This window comes from Drosophila willistoni (assembly GCF_018902025.1).
Source record: "Drosophila willistoni isolate 14030-0811.24 chromosome 2L unlocalized genomic scaffold, UCI_dwil_1.1 Seg196, whole genome shotgun sequence".
NCBI classification, from domain to species: Eukaryota; Metazoa; Arthropoda; class Insecta; order Diptera; family Drosophilidae; genus Drosophila; species Drosophila willistoni.
The window spans coordinates 7841935-7869321 of NW_025814048.1; the positions used below are offsets into that span (position 1 = coordinate 7841935).

The 27387-nt window shown below is 32.3% G+C and overlaps 1 protein-coding gene across 4 annotated transcripts; it reads left to right on the forward strand.

The window, feature by feature from the left end:
• The first annotated feature begins 6902 nt into the window (after positions 1-6902).
• On the forward strand, positions 6903-25890 carry LOC6639999 (neuropeptide-like 1). Of its 4 annotated transcripts, none has more exons than XM_002063038.4 (5): positions 6903-7250; positions 20832-20957; positions 21123-21801; positions 22305-22582; positions 24910-25890. In XM_002063038.4, exons 1-5 carry the CDS (start codon positions 7170-7172, stop codon positions 25252-25254), a joined length of 1509 nt encoding a protein of 502 aa, XP_002063074.1. In that variant the 5' UTR covers positions 6903-7169; the 3' UTR covers positions 25255-25890. The 4 variants fall into 4 exon arrangements, with proteins under 4 accessions (XP_002063074.1, XP_023037841.1, XP_015034225.1 ...); XM_023182073.2 differs by having other exon boundaries at positions 22305-22601; positions 24910-24973; XM_015178739.3 differs by having other exon boundaries at positions 22305-22588; positions 24910-24973.
• The last annotated feature ends 1497 nt before the right edge of the window (positions 25891-27387 follow it).

Sequence of the window (27387 nt, forward strand, 5' to 3'; positions counted from 1 at the left end):
TTTTTTTTTTAAGTTGCTTAAAGAAACCAATTCTGTTTAGCTTTTCTTATTTAGTTTTATAAGCCAAGAACCACATCTAGTAGAAATAATTCATAAACAATGATAATATATATATAAAAACAATGTATATGTAAAATTGATGTAAATTATAAGCATGTATGTATGTGTACGGTATTATGTAAGAAAGAAAAAAAACCACTCCAAAAAATATGTAAATTAGAATTTGCTATTCTATATAATTTGCTCTATATATTTATCTATCTCTAACTCGTCTAAGTTAAACGATTCATAAAACAGAAATTTTATTCTATTTTGTTGAAATGATTTTAAATTTTTGAAAATCTAAGCGAAAAAATAGTCTCTCGAATATCAGAATAAAGCTTGTATATTGAAACGAAGTTTTTTTTCCATCATTCTTTTTGTTTATTTTGTTTTGCCCATCAAAACTCAAATGTCAGAACTTGTTTAATTAGCAAGCAACAAACTTCGTTTTGTTTTTTTTTGTTAACAAATTTGTGGCATAAATTAAACAAGATTTTGTTCTCTTCTTTTGAAGTTGCCATGCAAACACATATCGTTTGTTTTGCGTTTGGTTGTTCATTAGTTAAGTGTAGTATATGAGTTTGATGAATGGCTCATCATTTTAGTGTGCTTGATGAGTCATTTGAAAGGAAATATTTTGGATTACATGTACTTTAAGTATTCAACAATCAATAAAATTCAAGAAACTATCAAATAAATAACTCCAAAGATAAGTTTATTGGCCAAATGGCTAGCCAAATCGCTAGCTCGTCTGTCTTTCTGTCAATCTATTTAGGTATGTTTTTATTTAGTAATGTTTTGACAATTAAACAGTTTGGCAACTAAATAGTTAGCTGAAAAATGAGGATACGAAGTGGCTTAGACTTTGGCTTTGTTTTCAGTATTATTTTTATTGAAATTTAAGCTTGTTGTGTATAAACACAACAATGTATTAATAATAATTAAAACTATACGAAAATCTGGAATATATGTATATTATTATATTATTAGGCTATATTGGCAGTGCAGTATTAGCCATTTAGCAGTACAATCGTGTTAAAAGATTTTTATTTCATTAAAACGTCAAAAATAATCTGAGCACATAGGTAAATACAAGAAAATTGGGGAAATTATGAAAAATTTGTAAAACGTATTTGGTTTACGATTTTCAAAAGTAATATTGCCTTTTAATGTTTGACCCACTTATAATCAAGTTGTCTTTTCAAGCGAAACCAAAAATGTCAAAAAAGGGGCAAAGCATTCCAATAAATCTTAATTTCATGATGATATACATACGCTTGTTTAGTCCACAAATTATAAGATTCATATCTTATTATATATCTTAATCTTCAAGTTAAAACGATTTTTTGGTTTGGTCGAAATTAATAATTGTTTTAAAAATGTTCCATATTATTTAAAATATAACTTTATTAAACCAATTATGAGGTGACTAAAATATAGTCTGAAATAAGACAGATTGACAACAAATTGATGTTGATTGATGTTATCTATGCAAATCTGTTAATACTCTAGATTTTGATAGATTTTCACTGATGTATTACGACGTTAGACAATGATAATCTAATTTGGCTGCTTCTTCTGCCACTGTTTTTTAGATTAGCTGAGCCTTTAATATCAGCTTTATCCGCCAAAGTTTTTGAATTTATGTGTTGGTCCATTGCGTGAGTTTTTCTTAAAAGTTTTTGCGTTTCTTGGGAATGGTGCTTAAAAATGCATTTTGACATTCAGAAATATTTGTGAGGAAAAACACTCGATGAAAGCAAGTATTTTGTAGGAAAATCAACAGTTTACATGTCTCAATAAAAAGATTTTCAAATCAAGTAATTAAAATCAGAGCTGTCCTTGTTTCCGAGTCTTTTTCGAATTCGCTGTTATTAATTTCGAGTAAAATAGTTTCAAACATTTTGTTTTCGTCTACTGTATTAGGTTGCTACTTTTCCTTCTCCATTTTCTGCTTTCTTATGGCCAAATTTAGTCTTAACATGGAAAAAAATATAAAAATATTTGGTAGGTTAAACGTTAATGTATAAGTGAGAAAATTGGCAATTATTTTTTATTTCATTGAGTGAAAGGCAAACTATTTGGAACCAAGAAACTTGACTCGAAATCAAAACAGAGAACAGAAATGGTAATTTCGAATGGGAAACGAGAAAAGGTCTCAAATCTGATTTCGACAAAATCAACCGGAATCGAAAACGAGAATAGGCCCTGATTATGTTTTAAATATTATAGATAGATTGCTCAGATAAGTTTTGGACAATATCCTTAAAATAAGTTGTAGGATCAGTAAAACAAACTTTATACCACAACTTTTAATTTTAGCCCCAGAATCCAATTTAAAGCCAATTGAAAAACTTAATTTTGGATGCGTTTTTATAGATACTTAAAATTCTGCTACCAACTCTTTCAAACTTGGTTAATTAGGTGTATAATTAACAGCACGTTGATATTTTATTGGTTTTTTTTGAATTGGCTATTTAATTTTTGATTTTCGACCAGCTTAGCTTAAGGTTTTGTTATTGTAAATTAGCATATTGAAATGCCATGCAGTCTGCGATGTTATTTGATTATGATGCAAAACACGTTTGTTATCTCGACATATTCCTCTATATATGTTGACGTATCCCATGATATATTAGATAGCACGATTGTTGTGTTTTTTTGTATTTTTATTATTCATCAATTCACCCGCCACGGACAGTTTTGTTCTGCACTGTTGGTGTTGCCCCACACAAAAGATCCAGTTTTACACACAGACAAAATAAAAAGTGGATTCACATTAGAATCTCATGGTATTGATGGTTTTTGTGTTGTGGTGTTTGCAATATATTTTTAAAGCGTGACCACATGACCGTGGCAAAAAACAGGTTCGCTCTCATATCGAGGGGCAGTTGACCTATACTATTCAAACACCGCCCAACGCCTCTGATTTCGTAAGGGGCGGCAATGCGAAACGAACAAAAGCTATTATATACATACATATGTGGGCGGTTATTGTTTATTCCTTTTTTCAGTTTCCTTTGTGAAACATTATTAACATCTGAACGCTTTGTAAGTTGGTGCGGCATCCACGCCCATCGAAATGTAGCAACAAAAACAAAAAGATAACGTTAATAAACACCTTTTCGATCAAATATGTATGTTAATATAACAAAGTTCTTAAAAATAAATAGGTTTGTATTACATCATGGACAAGTAATCAAAGATCGAATAATGCCAGGTAAATTCTATATGAATTTTTTTTTTAATGTAAGTAACACAAGAAAGAACTTCTATGGTTTCAAATTTAAACTGAGGCATAGTAAAATATACTAAATATATTTATATTAGATGTAAAAAATGATTTATTTTTTTCAGAGCTCACAATTAGCAGCTGAGTATTCTTTTTGATTTCGAACGCGACCAAAAAACTAGAATTCGATCCATGTATGTAAAAGACTTTCCTTCGTTTTCTGCAGCAAAATGAAATTTTAAGATAACATATTTAGCAGTAAGTTATTTCTCTAATGTAATACGCACTATCTTACTTAAAGTTATATTTTGCCTTTCTGAAAAAAATTAAAATATAGACATTTTGAAGGGCATCGAAATTTTGCTTTTGGAAAAGAAAATGGGATTATCAAATTAATTCCTTGTTCTATAGTAAATTTAGATTAGATATTTCAAATTTTTTTAAAACAGGTCAACATTCTTTTTTTTTTATTTTTATTTGCGATCTATTCTAAATGGACATAAGCAAATTTTGTCGAAGGAAATCATGAAATGGGGTTGGAATCACCCCTCGATCTCTGGTGTCAATGGCAGGTCAAGTAGGTGACTTTTTTTCAGACGTTTAATCTGCAAGCTTTTGTCCAGCGAAAAGTACCGAATGCCACACCTTCGGATCTCGTAATTTGACGGGATGTTAAGGTCTTTGTGGATGATTGAGTTACAGCTACTAAAAACTGATTTGTATGAACTTCTTTTATCTAATTTATTCATCTTGATGATGCTGATGAAGAATATATGTTTTTGCTAATCGAATATATGTACATATACTTAATGATGCTGTGGCGGATCTAGCTACTTTTGGTGAAAGAAATCGGGCATTTGAAGGGGAAAAATGTTTATTTTGATCCATTGAATCGCAATTGTATCAATTTCAGAGGAAAATTCTGAGTTTTGGTGAAGAGAAAATTAAAAAAGTTCTGCCTCTAGAAAACCTATAAAAATTGTAAATTTTTTCTTCAAAATACCTTAGTTTTTCCTCCAAAATGGAAGCGCTAGATTCAGCACTGTACAAAAAACACATTGCGTATTACATTGATATAAATTTTTATCTTAACGTTTTAAAATGTTTTACGCATTAAAATGAAATAAATTTTTATGTTACTTTCACAGTTTAACAATTGCACATAATTTGCATAATTATGAGAGAGAGAGAGAGAGATGATGATGCAAAAAAGAAGAAAAGGGAAACCGAAATCATCCTTAATAAAGTTGCTTCGCTCTGCTGACCACACCTGCGGCTGAGGTCTATGAAAATTTCACGGTCGGTCTGCCTTTGGTGTGCGCTAAATGAATTTTCCTGACAGGTTTTTATTGTTTTTCTTTTTTTTTTTTTCTGTTTGCCATATCCGTGTGCAATCTGCAGCATTCAGGCGTGTCCCGTGCATAAGAACGAACCCTTTTTGTGGCATCCCCACAACATTTCACTGCATGCGTGGTGCAATTTACTTTCATGTTACTCTAACCAACTCTGACTCGAACTCACAGAGTGTGTGTCTGACGTTATTTATGCAGCTACCATGTATGTATGTACTTAGAGCTGCCTGCCCTTTTGGTTTTTTAAATTTTTGTATACCTTGTGCATAAATTCAGCTTAAATTTCAAGTGAGAGAGAGGGTATGCCATTTGGTATTTGGTTATTTATTGCTCGTGGGATTTCCATTGACACACATCACAGAAAATGTACTTAAAATGTTCGGAAAACTTTATAATACTTGCATTTATCTTTAATTAAATATCTGTAAAAGAAAACCCTAGAAACTGTGCAAAGTGTCTTGGTCTATCGTATTGGGTTATTCTGTCCGATTATTATAAAGTTTGTCTTATGAATTGTGCCCCAGACGACGTACATACATAAGCCATAGGCTAAGCTCACATTTCGATTTCATTTCAATTGAGGCAAATAGCGTTGCAAAGTTGCGCAAGTGCTTTTGGTTGGGTTGAATAACGTAATATATGATGGCAAACGGCAGAATCGAGAGCATTGCCACCATATGGCAAAATTCGCAAGAGATTCGAAAACGAACTGAAGCGAAATTCTACTCTCTTTGATTGGACACAAAGAGCTTAAAACTCAAATGTGTTGTGCCACAGTGAAGCAAATGTAGTTTAAAAGGGCAAAAAAACAACTCTACATCTACATACAGTGGTGGTCAGCGGCAACTTTAATTCTGATTTGCTCACTCCTGAAATAAATTAGTGAAGCAATTTTTTCAGTAATTTGTTGGTCATTCGATTTAGATGATAATCCGTAAATGTCGTCATCTCAACATTCGCCGTTTTTTTTACATGTGCATTTGGAAAAAGGGTTCCCATTTTCTGGTTACCTTCTTTCTAAAATCTTTAATATTATAGATAGACAAATGTAACTTTTAACGAAGTTTTAGATCATAAAAATCTCAGATAACGTGCTTACCAAAACTTTTATATTTACCTCCAGCTTTCGTTTTGGCCTTAATCAAAGTTTTGGGTGATTTGCATGTCATTTTTGGGGTCTTTTGATTTGAATCCGTTTAACGACACTAATTTGTAGTAAAAGTACTTTATTACTTGAACTAAGAATACAATTGAATCGAATTTCCTGTCGAATGATACAAATTTTGATAGAATTGTCATAGAATTTCGATAAAAATTATACGGTTTTATATGCTTTACTTTGGCAATGGATTTGTATACAAATGAACCATATTGAAAAGAGAGAGTGTCCTTGGTACAACTAACGTGATTGGTGATCTAGCCATGTACATAAGTATAAATATAAGTTTAAGTTTTTTAGTATTAAAGTATTATTTTTAGTATTACTAGTTCGAAAGTGTTCGTGTCAGGTATAGATCCAGGGGATTGGTTTTGGGGGTTAAAAACTCTAAAACTTAGACTCTGAGTGATCTAAACGACTTCTAGAGTAAATCGTATATGGGACAAAAAATAGCAGTTTCTTCTCCGATTTTACGCAGAAAGCTCATTGTTTCGATTAAATCCTGCAAAATTTCTGGTAGTTCTGTCTCTGGCTTAAGTAAATATATGAAATAGGTGGTTGAATGAATGTATTATGATCTTATATAAGAATTTATTTCACTTCGTGCAAAATATTCTGAAGACTCAATTTTGTTTCATAAATTTAAATGAAATATTTAAGCTAAATTGTTTTGGATACAAGATAGGTTAGTGGTCAATAGAAAAGATAATAGAGAAATAAGTTAGACAAGTCAATTGATTCGACTTACTTAATAAATTTTTAACAAATTGTAGTTTGTGCCATTTCTAGGTCAATATTTATATGTCTAGGAACCACTGTGCGTTGTGCAAGTAACAGTATTGTATTCGCGTGACGTCATTACCTACATAGACGGCCCAGAGAAAACGGGACACGAGAGGCTAAGCGCCTAAAAGTATGCCGCTTGCTAGTTAGCAACAGTTGAAAACGACTCTGAAAACTTATCCGGGCCTGCTCTCTGGTTACTCTCCCACGAGAGCAAAAGCACGACGATACCCGACTCCGGGCCGACTGCTGTGTGCCGTTATCCGTTAGAAAGGACTTTTTGCGAGTATAAATAGCAGGATGTATGAACAAGCTGCATGCAGTCACACGATAGACTTTCCTGCGAACATTCCTGGATAGAGGAGTTGGCCTAAAACTTGGGCACAGAAAACTTATCAGTAAAGAACCGTTATAATTTAATTTCCGCGATATTGTCGACAATTCAATTTTGAGGCCTTTGTGTTAGTGTTAGAGTGTGAGTGTGCGTGTGTGTGTGTCCGGGTGTGTGCAATATTTCTATCTATATTGCACTTTGCGTTGGACAAAGCGAAACAAAAACCAATTAACAAAGACTTATCAGGACACAAAAAGAACAGGAACAATGCAGGCGGTGCACAAAATTGCACAAACCAACCATGGAAAATCTATGATGCTGATACTCTCCATGTTGCTACTCAATGCCGTAAGTCCACATCATCATCATCATCATCATCATCATCATCTCGCGATGGGGGATTATAGTTTCAATTTTGAATGTTTACCGCTTATCAGCAACCAGCAACGAGCACTTTGAAATCTCCCACTGTTATGAGTTCAGTTCGGTTTTGTGTTCTGGCCCATTCTAATTTCCTTTGTATTTCTGTTTTTTGCGAACGTGTGTGCAGCAAGGCATAAATATCGCCAAAATTGTTGGAAATTCTTGTATTTTCCTTTTCGTTGGTACTGTACATTGTTAAAGGTTTTCCTTTTAAAATTCAATTCAGTAAGGCTTCACTCTTGTTACAAGCACAATTCATAACAGAGAATGAAACGCACAATTGAAATCACACAAACTTGAATTATTTTGAGCATTTTTAGCTATTACAAACATTTCTGTGTTTCTAATTTGATTTAGATGTTTTGTCATTAGACATATTTTAACTAAGCCTTTTCTTTTAAAAGGTCTTTAGATGAAAGTTAAAGGGTGTTTTTACCTACATACTTACAATATTATAGGAATAGGAAGGATATTCTGTAGGAATATAGTGTGGGCCAGATTCTCCTTTCTTTTTTTTTTTTTTTGGCATAAACTCCAATTTAAATGATAGAGGTCTAAAATTTTGGAAGCACATTAATAGAACTAAATTGGATTTCATTTTTTTTTTTCGCAATCATTTCTTACAATTTTATTGCAACTTTTTCAAAATTATAAAATTTTGCATTTTTGCATATTTTTATTTGTTTTGTTTTAAAATATTTTGAAGAAACTCTTATAATAAAATAAAAATTTTATAAGATAAAAAAAATGTTTTAAGACAATTATAAAATTTTCATATTTTCTTCAAGATCTTAGCTTGAAAGTCACTTTAACCGTTTAATCATTGCATTTTAACAACAATCGCATGCTGGGCCGAATCGACAAGTATCTGGCATTAAGTAGAATATTATTATAAAGTCGTGCTGGAGCATTTTCGTTCATCTTCCAGTTAAATGTACTGCCAAAGCCGCCAATAGCTGCTTTGAATTCTTCAACTTCTTCTACTTTACTTTGACATACATTATGATTCACAGAAATACACAGAACGTATGTTTTTAATCCACAGAAAACTAGTAATTCGAATAAGATTTGTCTCTTTTAGAACGATACAAAATAGTAGACATATACGACCAAAAAAAAACTTTACTTCGAAATGATTTTTTATTTTTTATTCATTATCCATTTAGATGTTTTACAATATAATTTTCTCGCCAATTTTCTGACAGAAAAGGCTAACTAATTAACTGAATTTTTGTTATATTAGTTATATTTGGACAATCTACTTTAATTCTACTTGAACTAAAATTATAAAAAAAATTATAAGATAAATATAAAAATTTCATATTTTCCTGAAGATCTTAGCATTGAATGATTCCATAAAATTTTTGACTGTAAGAAAATTATTTTGAAATCATTTAAATACAAAGGCTATTCTAGTTTGGGAGGACGTTTCGGCAATTCACAATAAGTTATTGTATCATCGAACACACTTTAAAAAACTTGAAATCAATAATTGAACCATAGGTTTTCATCTTTGATAGAATTAAAACTCTATTTTCAAAATCGTCTATGAACACCATAGTGTTTTATCAAGTGGCTTTTTAAGATATTGATAGATCTAATTTACCTAATGTTATTTACTTATAAATTTAAAAAAAAATTCAAGTTTTGTAACCGAGAATCGTTTTAAAATTGCTGGTAGTTAAAGTGAAATTACTGAACAATGAATATCCTTTGATAAACAAGTACTCTGCAGTACTAGAATTTTAAAGTGGATTAATTTGCAATACATTTATCTTGAATTTATCCTATCTATATTGGCAGAGTTAAATTCTAAACCCAAAATAAAACTGTGCAGCCCATTTGATTCTATATTGATTCTAGAGAGCGAGTTAGTTTACTAACCTTACCTTTTTATCCTTAACTCTACTGAGAAGTTCCGAAAACCATTTCCAAACCCCTTTCAAATCTAGATCGAGTTTAAGTGTCTTTTTAAAGAAAACGTATTAGGCAAAACATCTAAGTTAATTCATCTTCTTAGATACAGAATTTAAAAAACTGTTTGTAAATCTTAAGAAGCATAATGACTCTCAAATCTTTATTAAAACAAAATGTTTTTATTAATTGGCTAAATTAATATTTTAGCAACAATTTTACGCTTACGTTAGCCCTCACAGTCTCAAGAACTCATTAAAATCAAGCATTTTCTGTACAACATTTTTACAAAATGTTTTAAAGAGTGTTCTTAAAGCAGCTACCTTTCGTCTTGCAGTATAATAAATGACAATATTTGAATGTCCACTTACTTCAAGTTGAAATTATCTCGACGATCCCTTGAGGTACCGTTTACGCCAGATAGGGGGAAAAGGATGAAGTGTCCTGATGCTAATTAAGGCGCTGACTGGCTAAGTGGTTAGTTTTACAGTCTTTGCCTTTTCAGTAGTTTTTAATATTGCAAGAGCCACGCCTTTTTCGTAGCTGAAGGGTGACTGCCATGGCAATTACTGAAGCAATTGCAACAGTTGTTGGCGGTCCTCACCCACGTCCACACCCACACAAAAAGAGAATCGTAACCGACCATTTTCTCGGTGCCACATGGAATCATGCAAAAGCAATTTTTCAGGTTTCCTATTTTTCTATAAATTTGCAGAATTTACACCCTGCACACAATGGGCAAAAGAGTATATTATGTGACCCGAGAAAGAATTAGTGAGGTGGGTCGGAACCTACAATGCAGGGTAAACCTAGGTCGATTTGACATCTAACTTTATGTTTATGTTTTCTAGTATTTTATTGTTTCGTTTCTATTTTTTTTTTGGGTTGTGAACAATTTATGCGAAATGCCTGACATTTTGCGTTGTGCTCCGCTGACATTTGTCAACGTTGAGCTCAACCGTTCTAGTCCTAGTCCTTGCCCTTCAGCTACAACTGCTCTTATTGCTATTATGTGTCCAGTTTGGACAGCTTTCCATCATAAAGATGTGGCCGTGACTAAAATTGCAGGACTTCATTTCACAAACCCTTTTAATTTCAACTCAATCTGGGTCTTCTTTTAAAAGTAATTTCTTTTTCAAATCTCTTGTTACAAGTTTCCCAAAAATAAAATCAGCTTAATTGCGGTTAGATGAACAAGCTTAAAGGGAATTAAAGTGAAATTTGTTCCTTAATCAAAGACAGCAAAGATTTAATGAAAGGAATTCCAATTTCCTTGCAAAGTTCTCTTTCTGTACTCATTGCCATGTCAACTTTTGCAACATGAAAGTGCTTTCAATTTCACATGTCAATCGAAATGCATATTTGATTTTACACCATGAAAGTGTCAAATGGTTGTTGAATGGACAGAGAGAGGGTGTGGCTGGAAGTTTTTCATTTTTTAATTGGAACACTGTGCCCATTTTCTTTGAAGTTTCTGACAGTTGTGAATCTTAATGAACCTTAATTTTATGCCTTTCTAGTTGATATTTCTCGAACAGTAACTGAAACTCTAAAGACTTTGATATTCTGAAATTTTTATCAATATATTTTTTTACTTTAATTATGCAATACAAAGAATAAAGAAATACTTTAGTGCCGGAATCAGAAAACTGCGTCTTTTTGGTTTTAAAAGTGAAAAACGTTTAACACTAATCCTTTTTTAAAACATATTTTATCAGTATACAAAAATAAATACCAAATTTGCGTTTAGTTTTTATGGTCTCCGAGATATATGTGTTCACTATTTAATTTTTCGCCTGTTGATTAGAGCATCGAACACCAGAGCTTATTACTAAGTCTAACAACAAGATTAAATTTTATTTTCAATATTGCCAATCAATGAAAACTAAAAGATTTTGCCCCGATATGGAGTAACTTTTCCCTTGAAGTATGCAATATGCTGGAAAGTTATTCATCATTTTTAACAGGTTTATAACTTTTTGTGTGCCTTGCAACTTACTACTAACAATGTTAGCTTTGTGTTTTATTTTTCGTTCACAGTCAATTTTTGGGCTCCTTTTTGCATACTCTAGTGGGGGAACTTGCTCCTGTTTTACAGCTTTAGCTTCACCACTGAAAAAACAGATAATAGATGATTTAAAACTAAATTGGATTCATTTCTAGCTCTTCCAACTATGATCAAGAAGTTATAAAAACTTAAATTAAGAAAAACTATAAAGTCACTGTAACAATACTTAAACTTGTTTAAACAAAGTCGATATTTCAGAAAAATAAAATTGAAAAAATGGGGTAAGAAATATGAATACTTTTGCATTATACATACATATATTGACAAACTACTAAAATAAAAATCAAAATATGGCAAAAAAAAAGTTAAAAAAAAGTTAAATAATTTGTTTAAAGTTTTTATATTTTAAGACTTGCAAATGTCGGCAGAAAATTAAGTTGAGCTTCTATTTGGATATATGTATCAGTTCTCACTCCAAAATTACAGGCATAAGGAAGCTTTTCCGACCTTACCCTAAAGAATATATAATATATATGTGTATTGTTTCAGGGTTTAAAAACTTGTTCCTCTTAAAATGCCATATAAACGTCAGCGAATAAGTCTAAATTCTAGTTTAACTCGTCGAGGAATTTATAAAATTGTTATGGGGTTGTAACTCAAATGACTGCAATAATGCTTTCCACTAATATGTTCATTTATTAAGACATCAGAATGCATCGTCATGCAAATGGTGGGGGAGTTAAAGAAAGACATCAGCCGACATGTTGTGGGTGCTGATTTCGTCATGAATGGGTGGGTGAGTCTATGTATGGAGATTCGCTTGCAATCAACGTTTTTTTTGCGCTTTGCAACTGTGGATGACGCAGCTTTCAGTTGCATTCCACATCAATGTCAACGTCGACCAAGATACGCCAACGTGAAGGGGAATATAATTAGAAATCAGATCGATAAAAGAACTGCACATCCACACACATCTCTTCCACCTTTTTATAGTCAACGAAACAGAAAACATACATACATAGAAATAAATGGGTTTGCATCTCATTAAATTCGTAAATCGAGCATACGCACTGTCGAACAAAGCAAATATTCATTATATACACATACACAAAAGGCGGAATGAACACAGAAACGAGTGTAAACACGTGTAAATATCTACATACACCTGAATGGGAGAAAGTCCTATTACTTTTTCTTAAAAATTTCATTCTTAGACTTTAATTTGCCGCCGTAAAATAAACATGGAATGCGGGTTAAAAGAATTTCTGGCCATTGTCTGCAAACTTTTCTACAAAGTTGGAAAGGAAAATAACATTGATTAAGCCATGGGCAAACAGACATTGATTTAACCCAAGCTAATATTGGGATTTTAGCAAACTTTTTCAATGCTTGAGTTTGTTTAAAAAATTTAATGGAAAATTCTCTTGCTAAAACTATTTAAACCTACATATTTATGCTTCGACATTTTTTCGGAAACTTTTTGTTTTGCGTCATGCAGCTGAAAAAATCTTTTTTGTGCATATTTCACATTATGCGTTGATAAGATGTTGACAAAAGAAAAATGTTTTCACAAATATTAAATATGCTAAATATGAGACTGATGAAAGACACGTCGAGAGAGGGAAGTTGGGAGAAGGGGAAAGGAATCAATATCATGTCATGATGTGTGACAAAACATTTTCATTCAAAAAATACGAAAACAAAATGTTACCAACCAACAAAAAAAAAAAGTCCAATTGAATTCAATGTAGCAAAATGGTAATACAAATAAACGAAAAAGAGGGGGCTTAGAAAGATGTTGTTGCCCCCATGCTTGTCTATTTAGCAAGAAACATTCTTGGCATTTACCAACAATTTGTTGCCTTCACTTTCGTGACATTTTTCCATGTTGCTAGCCCACGAGTGTGGCAAGTTCAGTTCATCTTTTTTCAGTTAGTACAACACGTGTGTCGAAAAGTTGAACCAGAGGGTCAGGCTTAACTTCGGCCATGACGAATTTTATATACCCTAGACACTCTTTGTTTACCTACTCAAGCGGAAAAACATTTTATCTTAAAAGTAGAGTTTTTGCAAAAAAAAACGGCTTACGAAATTATGCTGGAACATTGAGATACATATGTATGTAATGGTATGTTTATATACCTCTGTATAATATAGATTTTCGATTCTAATCTTTGTAATTTGCTAAAATTAGAGAATTTTTTATGCTCACGTTAATTATCCAGAAACAAGTTTGTTGATTGAAATCATTTTTCTAATACCAATACTGACACCAGATCTTGATGAAACAAAGCACAATTATTAGACAAAAGCTTGGGAAAAAAACGAAGTTATTCATGAACCTTTCTATGGAAGCTATATGATATAGTTGTCTAATCTTTATGAAATTTGACAAAGTTATTAATTAGTAAAGTAATCAAAAAAATAATCAAATCACACCAAAACTAAAGGGAAAGGGTATTAAAAACATTAACAAAATTTTAGTTCTTTTTAGTGAACACTTTTATAAAATTCCATGTCAAAAGGTAGAAGTATTTTGTGGTTTATTGCCATAACTTTAGCATAATCAAATTTTTTTGTGCTCTTTTCAGAAAAATATAAATACTACATTTAAGGATCGAGGAATTAAATTTGGGCAAATTCACCCCTTAAAGTATGCAATATGATAGAAAAGTATTCCTAATTTGCAAATAAGTTTATAACTTTTCGTAAGCCTTGTAGCTTAGAAATTGTGTAGCAGTAATGTTTGCTTTAAGAATTTTATTTTTAATCACAAAAATTCGAAAACTTCTTTAAATTTAAAAAAAAAACAAATTCTGGGACCGCTTATAGCATACTTTTGAGAGCAAATTTTTCACGCCTAGATCCGCCTATACTAGAATTAATAGAATAATTATTGTATTTAAAAGAGCATTTCATTGTTCTGTTTAATTTTTGATGATCTTGACAAACCAAATGATAAATGTCATCCATCTTCTCTTAGAAAACAAACATGAGTTTTCCCCGTTCCAAATGTAACATTTGTGGCAACAAAATGCAAAATGCATATAAATTACGCTGACATTTGTGGCATAAAAATCCCCTAAAAGAGTATATAAATTTCGTTGCGTCAAAACTTTTCATTCTACAATTTTAATTGAAAGCTGTTGCCATAAAAAAGGTTCTTTGTAAAAGAAACTCTCTTATGTCCTTTAAGCAAAATATTTTTGAGGTTTCTTTGTTGCTCATATTTGTCGTAAAAGTCAAAAGGCTAAAGTCACCGTATCAAAAGTCATCGTCATAATCAGTCACAAAGCCTTTATTAAAGAGCGACAAATATTAAAGCAATTGTTGCTTTTAGCCCAGAATTCGGCCACGTTACAATCGTTTAAGCCTGTTGGGATTTTGTGTAATGGAAATGGAATAGTACTCACACTCGTTCGGGTAATTACAGTTGAAAAAGGGAGGCGAAATGATAAAGTTGCGGACTAATGGATAAATCAAACGTCATAAGCATGAGCCACATTAGCCAATGGTCTGCATGAAAAAAATTAGTCCTCATTCGTTTTTTAAGTTATATTATTTTTTTTCTCTGTTTGTTTCTTTTTTGTCAAATGTTAAAGATGAAAGTCTAACATTTAATGGAGGAGGAAAAACAATTTCACACAGGTCAGAGCACTTAAAATTTAATGCTACCATCCAAAATATTTATTCAAGTAAGGAAAAACAGCCAAAAGAAAATACCGACAAACGACATCATTAAATTCCCCCAAGGAGATCACGTCTCTTTGGGTGTCTTTTCCTTTGCCATGTCCGACTCCTCCACCCCGTAAGTCTCTGTGTTAATAAAATTTGTTTTGCGGCTCTGTTGAGACGGTACATAAGCCGCTCAACAGGCGGACGAGGACAAAATGGTAAGTGGAAAGTTGTTGGCTATTGGTTTGCGGCCATCTTGGCCCCCGCATTCGCCCTCATTAAAAGCCAAATAGGTTTTGGACTCAACTCGATAATACTCGTTGGTATATGCATATCCGAATTGCACTAAGCCTTAATTTCCAATTAGCCAAATGATCTTGAAATCAATTCATTCCCTACGGTAATGTCCAGTCGAGTGAGAGTTTTCCACTTAACTGAACCTGACAATATGTAATCATTTTAATTGAGTTTAATTGTTAATCAAATTTAATTGAATTTTCAAAAGGGCTTTCTCTCTGTAAATGGCATTTTTCTTCAACAAGCTTTTAATTACGCGGCAGTGAAATAAAAAAAAAAAGACAAAAGTGTGTTTCGTGTTGTCAAAAGCAGATAAAAAAATAAAACGCTGGTAGGTAGGTAGGCATGGCATTTAATTAATAATTATGACAATAAGCCAAAATGATAAAAGCCCAAAAAGAACATAAAAAGTATAGTAGCAAAGGGGAAAAAATTTTAATTTAAACAAGTGAACTAAGCTGTAAATAATTCACATTTTGCCCAAACTAGTTTGGACAAAAATAATTTGTATATGTTGACTAAAAGTTTGTAAGGAGATACCTAATAACTATAATAAGTTCAAAGGAATTGAAAAATGTTTTTCTGTTAGACCTTTTCAAACCCTACACCAATTGAGAAAGAAATTAGAAAACTAACCTTCTTCTTTATATATATTCAACTTATATTACATATCTCTTATACATAAAAAGACTTACATATGAATACTTTATTGTGTTTACCATATCGTCTTACATATAAAAACTTTATAGTTCTTCATAACGACAAGATGAACAGTAATTTCAGTCGAATACTTTTTTAGCAGTCTCACATTGAGCCGAGAGTGTTATTTTGGCATAAAATTTAAAAATTTAGTAAAAGAAAACTCACTTTTAATGTTAATATAAAGTATATTCTCAGTCGTTATTTTGCTGCTAATCGCTTACAGAATTGACTCCAGTCCAATATATGTAGGAGTTGTGACCCGGGTTTTAAAAAAACTCTAAATTTTTTCCTCAGTTCCGGAAAATGAAAAATTAAGAAGTTTAAAAATTAACCAAACGCAACTTTATTCCAAAGAAAGTATATTTATTTGAGTTACTTAAAAAATTGTGGAACAAATTTATTCTGGATAGCTTTTTTAGACCGAAAATATGAAAGGAATGTTACACCAATTGTTGTGATTTAATGACAAGGCTCAAACTGTCATTCAATACCATATATCAAAAATATTTGAGAATGCCACAGCTGGCCGCCGCCCCTCCTTTTTTCTCCATTATTCCGAGCTTTACTTTGCCTAATTTTCACTGGCAGTTTGCCTAATTCATCTATTACAGTAGATACAAATGTCATTTTACTTTATCAAGATGTAAGTTACAAAGTAATCGACTACAAAACTGTTTACTATAGGGAAAAGTCAGCTACAATGTGATAACTTACTTTTAATAGAAAGCAGCAAAAATATATATTACTTACTAAGCTCATTTCAACTATATAAGAACGTCATGAATATTGAAGGCCAGGGTAAGTAAAATGGAAAAACCAAAGTCAGGACGTATCCAGGGCGGTAGTAGAGGGGATCGTGAATCCCGAATCAGTCTTTGAAGCTGTTCGTTTGTTCATAAATGTTTATTACCTGTGCATGTGTCCAGACAAAACTTTACTAAAATTCCTGTCTACAAAGGACCTTAACTAATTTGTCGCAAGATGGCGCCATATGCACCTAATGTATGTTAAATATAAGTAGAAACCGAGTATAATTCTTGGCATATAAGTTTTAGTTGACTTTGCCATTAACTTTATTTTGAATGTGTACGTAAATGCTAAATGCTCACACTTAACTCCAACTAATTACGTATACGCAATGTGTTCATCTATAAGTAGTAAGGGTAGCGCAAAATAGTTAAAATTAGTTTCATTTTGTAAACTAATTATTCTATTCATATATTTACAAGGTCTCAATTCAAGGCTTTGTGGCAAAAAAATCGTCAATTGGGCCCAATGTGCAATCCGTTGCTTTACTTTTATCTTGTGAAAAATTTCTTGACTTAAGAATCTTAACTTAAGGGTTTTAGGGTTTTGGACCAAACTTTACTGTCACCTACTCAAACGTTTCTCAACATTTACATTTTACACTGGATTTTTGGGACAACTACTGATGTTCGCTTGACTTATTTTTTCCACTAAAATAAATTTTTGTTAGGGAATTTGAGAAATTCTTGTACCACGACGAGAAAAAACAACTACGACATGACAAGCTCACACAGTTTATACATATACAAACCCAATGAGACCCATTCTCCTTTATTTCCATATACTTTGTTGGTTTAGGCATAAAAACGAGAAGGAGTCTTGGGCGATGCCGTTGCATATTTAGGAGGAGAATAAGGAAAAAAGTATCTAATAAAAATAGAATTCAAGGATTCCAGAGCTGAAGGTTTTCATTTTAAATTGTAAAATATTTAATTTGGAATTTACACGTTTATATATGTATATTTGCATACCCTCTCATCCTCCCTTTCTCTCTCTCTCTCTCTCTCTTTCTAAATGTTTTGTGGTTGTCCTGGCGATTTGTGTTTCCGCTACAAAAGAATCGCGAGGCGTAAAAATATTTACTTATTTATGAGCATTTTCGCGCTTTTGTCAACTTAACGATTTATGTGTATGTATGTGCCACAGGAAATTTATGAGGTAACCAAAAAAAAAAACATCATTTATGATTGTGTAAATATTATTTGTAAGCTTCATCTCCGCTTACCCTCCGCTTACCCTTACCCTTATTAAACAAAATAGGGAAAAATATTTTCGTTCATGAAAACACTTGAAAGAAGTTAAAGACAAATATTTAGGCCCATTCTTATTTTCGATTTCAAATGATTATAGATTCAATTGTAGTTGACATAAATTTTTAAACGATTTAAGAATCGTTTGCCTTTTAGTCAGTGAAATAAAAAGTAATTGTTAATTTTCTTCATTAATACATAAAATTTTTCAGGTATTTATCTAATATTCTTCAATATATTGACAGCCAAATGTGACCTTAAATGAGTAAATTCGACCCTTTGATTAGTTAAGAAAAAGTTTGCCTTTAGGTATATGTATATTGATCTATCGAAATAGAATTGACCTCTTCTCGTTTTCTAAAGTGTTCAATCAAAATGCTTTTGCTACTGCTTATAATTGAAATATTTGTTTATAATCGTATAAAAAAGAATTTCATTTGTCAGTGCTGTAGCACTTTTATTGTAATGAAATCATTTAGAAAACTGTTAAACAATTGAAGCTTATGTTTTTTTTTTGTTTCTCAGGACCTGAACACAAGAACAAATTGATACCTTATAATTATATTATTGAGATCGGCATTCATATAAGTAGACACGGTAGAGAAAACCAAAATATTTTCAGATTAGCTTTAAAAATTAAAACAATGGAAAATTTCACTCAATTTGGAAACAGATTATTTTTTTTTTAGAAAATCTGATTCGAATTTAGGTTATATACATAATCTGCAAGTTATGTATTTTTTGGTTTTGCATATTATGAATGTGTATAATTTAGGTACGTTTTCTAAAAATGTAAAATAAATCCAATAAAAATGTTGGGATATGTATGGCTGAAATCCTAAGACCACGTTGTAGGAGTGTTTGAATCGTAATTTTGTCCAAAAATGAATATTATCAAAACCAGCGTTAACAAAAACTTTGAAACGGTATATAGAATTCATAATCTTATACTTTATTCGCTCATTATATTATTATTTTAATATCTTATTCTCATGATTTTAGATAATTTTTGGGAAGCTATTGGTTACCACGTGGAAGGTTTTGGGGAGTGTCTCATGGAACTAATAACATTCTGAGTTATGTTATAGTTCTTAAATTTTCTTAAAATTTCTTGTGAAAAAAATGTATCACTTAGTTAAATATATAAACATTTAGATAAATAAACCTTCAATGATCAATATTTAGTAGTTTGATTTGAAAAAGTTCTAAAAAATTCGAATTTTTCAGGCATAAATGGTCTTAATAAACAAGTCTTTTTATGTACGTTTAAGTGAGTCTGATAAAAGGTGACTTTTGCACGTTTTAACTTATTTTATCTTTGTCTAAATCACAAAAAGGCAAAATTTTCCATTGTGCATATTTTCATTGGTTTTTTGCATTGCAAAGAAATAAGCAGTGTCCATTAAAAAAGCCAACAAAAGGCGAAAAAACAAATACTAAATATCTGTTTTTATGATATTTGTTTTTGGATTCAAGGATTTCGAATTTAATCCGATAACAACTGAAATCAAGGATATTGGAAATTGCATTAAAACTGAAATTTAAGAATTTTTTCAATATAATAAAATAAATCAAACACCTTGTAGGCATTAGTGCTAATACAAGATAAGCCCTGCCCTGCAGACACTTGACTTGAAGAAAAAAAACGAACAACAAGAAAAACACATCCAGTACGTACACGCACACACACAGACACACAGACACACAGAAACACACTTCACTGCACATAAGTAGTTGTCAATTTTTGTTTGAGATTTATGCCGTCGGCGAGCACATCCTGCAACACACACACACATCCAAACAGACAAACACGCACACATTCTACCCACCGAGAATTGTGCAAGCCCGTTCAGTTATTAAAAGCGGAAGCATTGTTTCTTGGTACTCGGAAGGCTCAAACAAACAAACACTCTCACACCCATACATACATATATCCTGTACATGCTCAGTTCCTTCCCTTTTCCTACCATGTGAGCTACTTAGTCCTGGCATTATCCTTTCACTTGAACGACCATTTGGTTGGCAAACTGTTTCAACTTGTCGCTTGTGTACACTAAAAGGAAAATATTATGAGTTTAGCTAAGATGTTTAACACATATTCACACCAACACACTCTCACGTTGAATATTATATTTATTTTCGGTTCTTAAAGTGTCAAACCATTTAGACAAAAAGAAAGTTATAAAAATTGATGTGACATGTATTAGAGGAAATAACTTTTAAGTATTTGGCTAATAAGCCAACAACTTGCATTCAGAGTTAACGATGTGAAGTACCAATTAGCTTTAGCAGGACTCACATTAAAGATGTGTTAATTTCAGATATAAAATTTGCTCAAAAAGGACCCCAAAGAAGTTTTGGGATGGTTTTTGGGAGACAAGTTTATTAGGTTAACAATCTTTGTTTAAGTTTAGATCAATATCTATAGAAAAGCCTTCAAAAAATCGAATTTAGTTGGCAAAATTGAACAATTTTGAAATCAATAAAGTTATAAACTTTTGCCAAAAGCCACCTGCATTTAAATGGGGGTCTTCCAAAGAAATGAGGATAAAAATACATTAAATGGGGCTCTTCCAAGGAAATGAAGAGCAAAAAATATTAAATGGGGCTCTTCCAAGGAAATGAGGAGTAAAATACTTTGCATTAACTTAAGCTTAGTAGGAGGAAGCGCAAATGCGCTAAACATCGACACATTTTAAAAGCAATTTATTTTAAATAATTGCAGCAATTAAGCAGAAAGGGGATTTATTTTTGCTTTGAAACCTTTCCCTTACTTATGATGAAGGCAATTGAAATGTGGACTTACTTTATCATTTTGCTTCATTTTTTGTTTTGTTTGGATTTTCTTTTTAGGCCTTCGAAATGCGCTCATTTGGTGTGAGTGCTGCCGAGGATGATGGCACTGGCAATGTATCGCCCTGTGAGCTGGAGTCGATAATAAATCAGTTGATGAATCCCAGTCCGGAATATCAGTTACATGTAAGTCACCTGCTGCCGTATTTTTTTTCCATTTATTTGTAACAGGTGAAGGTGAAAGGATTTTCTTTTAGCCAACATCTGCGTGTGTGTCTGTGTGTGTGTGTGCGTGTGGGCTTTAAACTGCCTATCTATCTCATTTTATTTCTTTCTTTCTACTTTCTCAAGGCCTCTGCATTGCGTAATCAATTGAAAAAGCTGCTCCGTGAACGTCAGCAATCTGTGGGCGAAGAGCAACTTCTGGGTGATGGCTATATGGAGGAGGACAAACGTTCAGTATCTTCTTTGGCAGCTCAGGGATTACTTAATCCACCCAAGCGTAGTCTGGCCACATTGGCAAAGAATGGACAACTGCCAACAGTAGAGCCGGGTGAGGATTATGTTGATGCCGATTCGGGTGAACCAAGTTCCGAGCAAAAGCGTTATATCGGTTCCTTGGCTCGTGCTGGCGGTCTAATGACCTATGGCAAACGAAATGTTGGTACTTTAGCTAGGGACTTCCAATTGCCCACTGGGAAGCGTAATTTGGCCATGTTGGCTCGCCTCCAGAGTGCCCCGACCAGTCATCGAGAGCAACCGAAACGTAATGTGGCCGCTGTGGCCAGATATAACTCCCAGCAGCATCATAATCAACGTGGAGCATCTGCCGAAAAGCGTAATTTGGGTGCTCTGAAATCATCGCCTGTCCATGGTGCCCAACAGAAACGTGAAGATGAGGAGATTCTATTGCCAGCCGCTGCTCCAGACTATGCTGATCCCATGCAAAGCTATTGGTGGTATCCAAGCTATGCTGGCTATGCTGATCTCGATTGGAATGATTATCGTCGGGCTGAGAAACGTTTCCTAGGTGAGTTCATAGATAAGAGTGATCTGGCAGGAAATGGTTTAAACCCAAGCACATTTGTCATTTTTTCTCTACGAAACTTTGGCTTAGTCAGCCTAAAATAGAACAGTAATATCATTCAAATATATTTATACTACTCCTTATGTAAGACTTACTCTATAGGCTTCTGATATCCTTAAAAAATTTGATTTCAACCACAAATTTCTAGAGCTTTAAAATGGAAAAGCTATTTCTTTCTGAATGAATAAAACTTCTTTGATTTATTGACAATGTGCTTGAATTTATCCATTTTCCTTTTGAGGAGTGTAAATGTGGGAGTTAAGTTTGTTTTAAGTTAGTTGTACTTGCTGACTCCCAGCATTCTCAAGCACCTTAGTTAGCAGCTTTGCCCGAGCATTCAAATTATGCACATTATATGTAAATACCAATAAATATATATAAATATGTCTCTATACCTTATGAATATAAACGAAAAACACACACATAAAAAACAAAAACCCCAAAAGATACCTCTAAGGATCCTGAATTATTTGGTATTGAACATGGCTATGATGCCACCGCCATCAGTGAAGAACCTTTGGCGGCAGCGGCAAGAGAGGAGAAGGAGGAGGAGGAGGAACAACTTGAATTGCAGCAACCATTACCGCAAAAACGTCATATTGGGGCCGTCTATCGATCCGGTTTTCTGCCCAGTTATCGTTATCTACGTAGCCCCACTGTAACCGGCAGCTATGGCGGAGCTGGCGGGCGTTTTAGTCGCTCGGGACGTGATGCCAGGCAATTTGTATGAGTAAATGGCGATGGTTCGATGTGTGCTGCTTAATTTCTTTATAGTCTTGATTTAATTTTGTATTGATTGATTTCCATTTTGTTGATGTTTCTTGTTAATGTTATGTTTGATGTTATATGTTTGGAAATTGTATGACATTTGTTTGCGATAGAGCTCCATTTTTAGCCTGTCTCAGGAACAACTACTCTCTCTCTCTCTCTCTCTCTCTCTCTCTAAGTCTATCCTTAATGCTGAGCTGTCAAGTGAAATGGAATGTAATTATTTATTTTGTATTTTTCATTTAATAGAACATCGCCAACTTGTCGTAAATGTTTTGTGAACAAGTAGTCAAATGCTTTATTAGAATTTTTACTGTTCTCTGTATCTTCTTTCCGCCTTCTTCTCTAACACTTCAAAATCAGGAGCGAAATTACACAAATTGAGGGTCTATACTTATAACAATCAGACTGATTTGCACATTTCCGTTGCAATCGGAAATTAGATTTTCGATGCCCAACCTGTAGCCTGTCCCCAACTTCGAGGCAGTTGTCTTATAGCCAAACAGCCAATTTCCGGCCATTCATTTTCTTTGCCTGTTTTCTCACCTTAAATTGGACAAACAAGTTTTCCTTATTTAAAGAACAACTTTACCATCGTCTCTCTTAACTGTTGAATACTTTATTTAACTCTTGTAAATTGACAAAACATTAAAATTAGTTTGTTGGTTCTACTTTTCAGTGTTCTTTTTTTGTGAGGGTTTTTGTGTATTTTATTTTTCTCAAGGTTTGAAAATTGGGTTATTTTCTTGGCGTTGATTTTTTGGCATTAAGATTTTAAGGTTTGTCAATAACTCTCTACAAAATATGACAAATTCGAACAAGAATACCAAAAAGGACAAATAGATTTAATACCTAATTATTTGTTACTCCTCCAAAAAGTTATCTCTTATGTTCTTGGTTTTCTTATGTTGTTATAAGCTGAAAGACAGATAATAAACAAAGTAAATTCCATTGGGAAAGTAAATTCCTGAAAGGAAATACAAGGCTAATTGTAAGTTGTAAAGAAAATGTATAGCATACTTTTGGGCAGGTGCATTCAGGCGCTTAGCAATTTCTTTGAATATATTTTTTCCTATTCCCTTCCGTGAGAATCTTTAGTTTTTTAATAACATTTTTTTAATAGATAACTGCAATTAACACAATTATCAAAAAACATTATTGATTAATGCAATTATAGCTCAAATTTAAAAGCTAGAGGTCTAAAATTTAGTAGTCATATTGAAAGGACTAAAGTTGAAATTATATCAGATCAGGCTTCGAGACTACTGGCTTTTTGCATACTTTAGCTTAAATCTTTTTTGTTTTATTTACAATAATATATATACTTTTAGCTTAAAATCCAGCTTAAACATCAATTGAACGTATTTTACCAACAATCCAGTCAAAAATTGCTTTTTCTTTACAAATTTAATTGATCCTCACATGCTTTACCGCAGAATTTCTTACCTAAAATTTAGCTTAAATTACAAAATTTGAAGATAATGAAAAAAATTGGGCAAAATATTAGTTAGTTACAGTCTTTAAAATGCAGTCTACGGTTTATTCGCACTACCAGACAAAAATTCACTCCACAACTCACAAAGATTTTAAATAGAGTTTTTCTAATATAAGACATTACAAAGACAACTACACCATCGATCGTAGGATTCAAAATTATTTAATATCAATATATAATATATATATTTCACGTCCAACGTCATTTATTTTCTATAATTATTGAATTTTTCATATACTTTACAAACAAGTTTCAAGACTTTATGCCCAGAAAGAAGCCAAGCGCACTTTTGAAAAGAGCCCTGCTAATAAAATTTTGAGTAAAATTTTTGTTGCATAAACTTAGGCTGATTGCTAAGGGAATACATAATCTAGCATACTTTAGGGCTGCAGTAAAAATCTTTAGTTATTGCATCTTTTAAAATTTATTTTTCAATGCTGATTTTAGTTAATTTTTTTCATAATTCATAAATGTATAAAAATGTATTTATGAAATTAGTTTTGTGTTTTTTTCTTTTATCGTTCAATGTATACTATTGGCATGTTCTAACTATAATTGGCATGTTTGGAGTTGGTTGAAAAGTATTTTTTAGCACAACTGTATTACTTATTTGGGCAATTTATAGAACTTGCAGCGTAAATATATGTATATTTGCATTACAAAAACTAGAATAATAGAAAAACGGATCGAGTGTTATAGTAGACCTAATGTTGTTGATGACAAGATCGAAACCAAAAAACAGAATTCACACTAATTCAAAACACTTTTTGATACATGACAAACCGCAGGTCGGATATTATTACCCCCAACAAGAGCGACTGCGTCAACCAATCGCAGCCGTTTGTAAACGATGTTTTCTACCCAATCAACCGATGATCAACTGGAACAGTGCTGCCGGCATACGCGGTCGTTTGCCCAACAAATATAATACAAATACTAATTATCCGGAATCTGAGGATAGCTGGCGCAGTATTAACACCAATTCACTGCCAACGAATCGAGCCCAAATGCGCTCTGGTCTAACAACATCGCGCACCTATCCGCCCTTTCATTCGTGGGGCACTCCACCGCGTATTACGGCACTCTTGCATCGGCGTGAACTACGTGGCAACAACATGGACAATTTTGAATGAACAGACAATATCTTAACTACTTAAAAAAAAAACAAAAACAAAAAACCAAAAAAAAAAAAAACACATACCAACTATAATGTTAATTAAATGGCTAAATTATCTAAAAAGAAAAGAAAACTATGAACATGATAAACGACTTAATCGTTATACTGTATTTGCAAACTAGTGACATGCACACACTATTGGAAGAGAAAAAACAAAACACTTCTTAGTCACACACACACCTGTAGCACAACCAGCAAAAGAAGCCCCCCCAAAAAAAAAAAGAAAAGGGGGCAACTGCGAGTGCCAATTCAATACGTATCTGTATCTATATATCTAAAAACAATTTACATATAAAAATATATATATTTAATTGTCTGTAAAAATAATTACTCAAGTAACTGATATCAGTGCAAAACAAAAAAAAATATCAAAAAAATCTATATATCATATCACCCAGTTTATGATTTACTTTGTCAAGAAAGGAAAACTCAAACAAAATCAAAGCCAATGTCGTACCTTAGCAAAGTGAAAATAAAGGAGAAAAGTTTTCAAAACCCCGCCCGAAACCCAATTCCCCCCCAATTCTCTCTCCCCCTTAAATTGTGTGAATTATCAATAAAATATGATGACAATAATTATTATAATTCATAATTTAATTTTATATATATATTATTGAAACTGCGACAAAAACAAAAATGACAATAAAAAACATCTTGTTTTGTGGACAATAAATGCAAAAATAATTGACAATAAAAAATTATTCGCAACGGAATATTGTTTAAATGTTATTCGAAATGAAAAACAAAAAAAAACCAACATATAATTGTATAATTAATATTCTAATCCTAAATAAAAAGTAAAAACATATTCAATGTGCGTAATTATAAGTCTGATGTCGTCAATAATTCTTAACTTATTATATATACTTATACCTATTATATGAAATATATATACATATAATTATATACACACATAAATACAAAAATATATATTTATTTCGTTTATCTGTATCTGTATTTAAAAATATCGGAAAAGCGCATGTAGAAAGAAATGATATGAATCAAAGTAAAAAGTAAAAAGTAAAAGAGTAAAAAACTCAAGAAATTAGTCAACAATTATTAAAACAAATGTTATAACTTATATCTATATACACAGACGTACATTATACTTATTACCGGCTCCTAACCTGAACTACTAAAGTTGTTTTATTTTCTATTGGGGACAAATTCCCATATTTCAGATACTTCTAGAAACTATGGTAAGTGTAATTAACTTGAATAAGATAGAGATTATCTTTCAATATGAACTAGTGCAGTGCAGTGGTAAGTCTAACAGGTAACAATATAATATATTTAATATACCCCCTAAAGTATGCAAAAATTAGTCAAACCAGATGGCCGGGGCCTCTGCAACCATTGCAATTTTCTTGGTAACTCTTTTCTTACCAAAAGCCATCAAAGTAAAAAAACGTTTTATCTCAAAAATCTAATGTTTCCAAAAGAACGGCCTTCAATATTAGCATAGCAAATAACAAAGATATTAATTAAAGTCACCGTTTTCGACCGATCGTTCCTATGGGAGCTATATGATATAGTCACCCGATCTTGATCAAATTTGGTACAGTCGTTTTAGGTGTAATAAACTCACTAATATTAAGTCACGACAATAGCTCAGAAAATAATGAACTTATTAAGAAAAGTCACTGTTCGCGACTTAGCCGTTTATTTGGGAGCTATATGATATAGTGGCCCGATCCGCCTGAATCCCAGTGTAAAATGCAAAATTTGCAAAATTTCAACTCTGTAGCTTCAACGATCTAGGAGTCCAGACGGACGGAGGGACATGGCTGTTTGAAATCGTCTCATCGTGCTGATCAAGAATATATATACTTAATATGGTCGGAGACACTTCCTTCTATGCGTTGCACATATCTGACTAAAATTAATATACCCATTCAAAATGATCAGTAATGAATTGCAAAAAATTAGATTTTTGATTAATTGTACATATTACATTTTATTCTGCTTCCGAAAGTCTATATGAATAGTATATATAAATAAGAGATAAGAAACAATTGTTTTAATATTTTCGTACACAACCTTATCGCTTTGGTCTATGTCAAAATGCAAACACATAATTGAATTGAAA

Coding starts and splice junctions, on each gene's coding strand:
- LOC6639999 (XM_002063038.4), top strand. CDS start 7,170: ATGCAGGCGGTGCACAAAATTGCACAAACCAACCATGGAAAATCTATG. Junction 21,802..22,304: donor GGCTGAGAAACGTTTCCTAG/GTGAGTTCATAG, acceptor AAACCCCAAAAG/ATACCTCTAAGGATCCTGAA. Junction 22,583..24,909: donor GACGTGATGCCAGGCAATTT/GTATGAGTAAAT, acceptor GACAAACCGCAG/GTCGGATATTATTACCCCCA.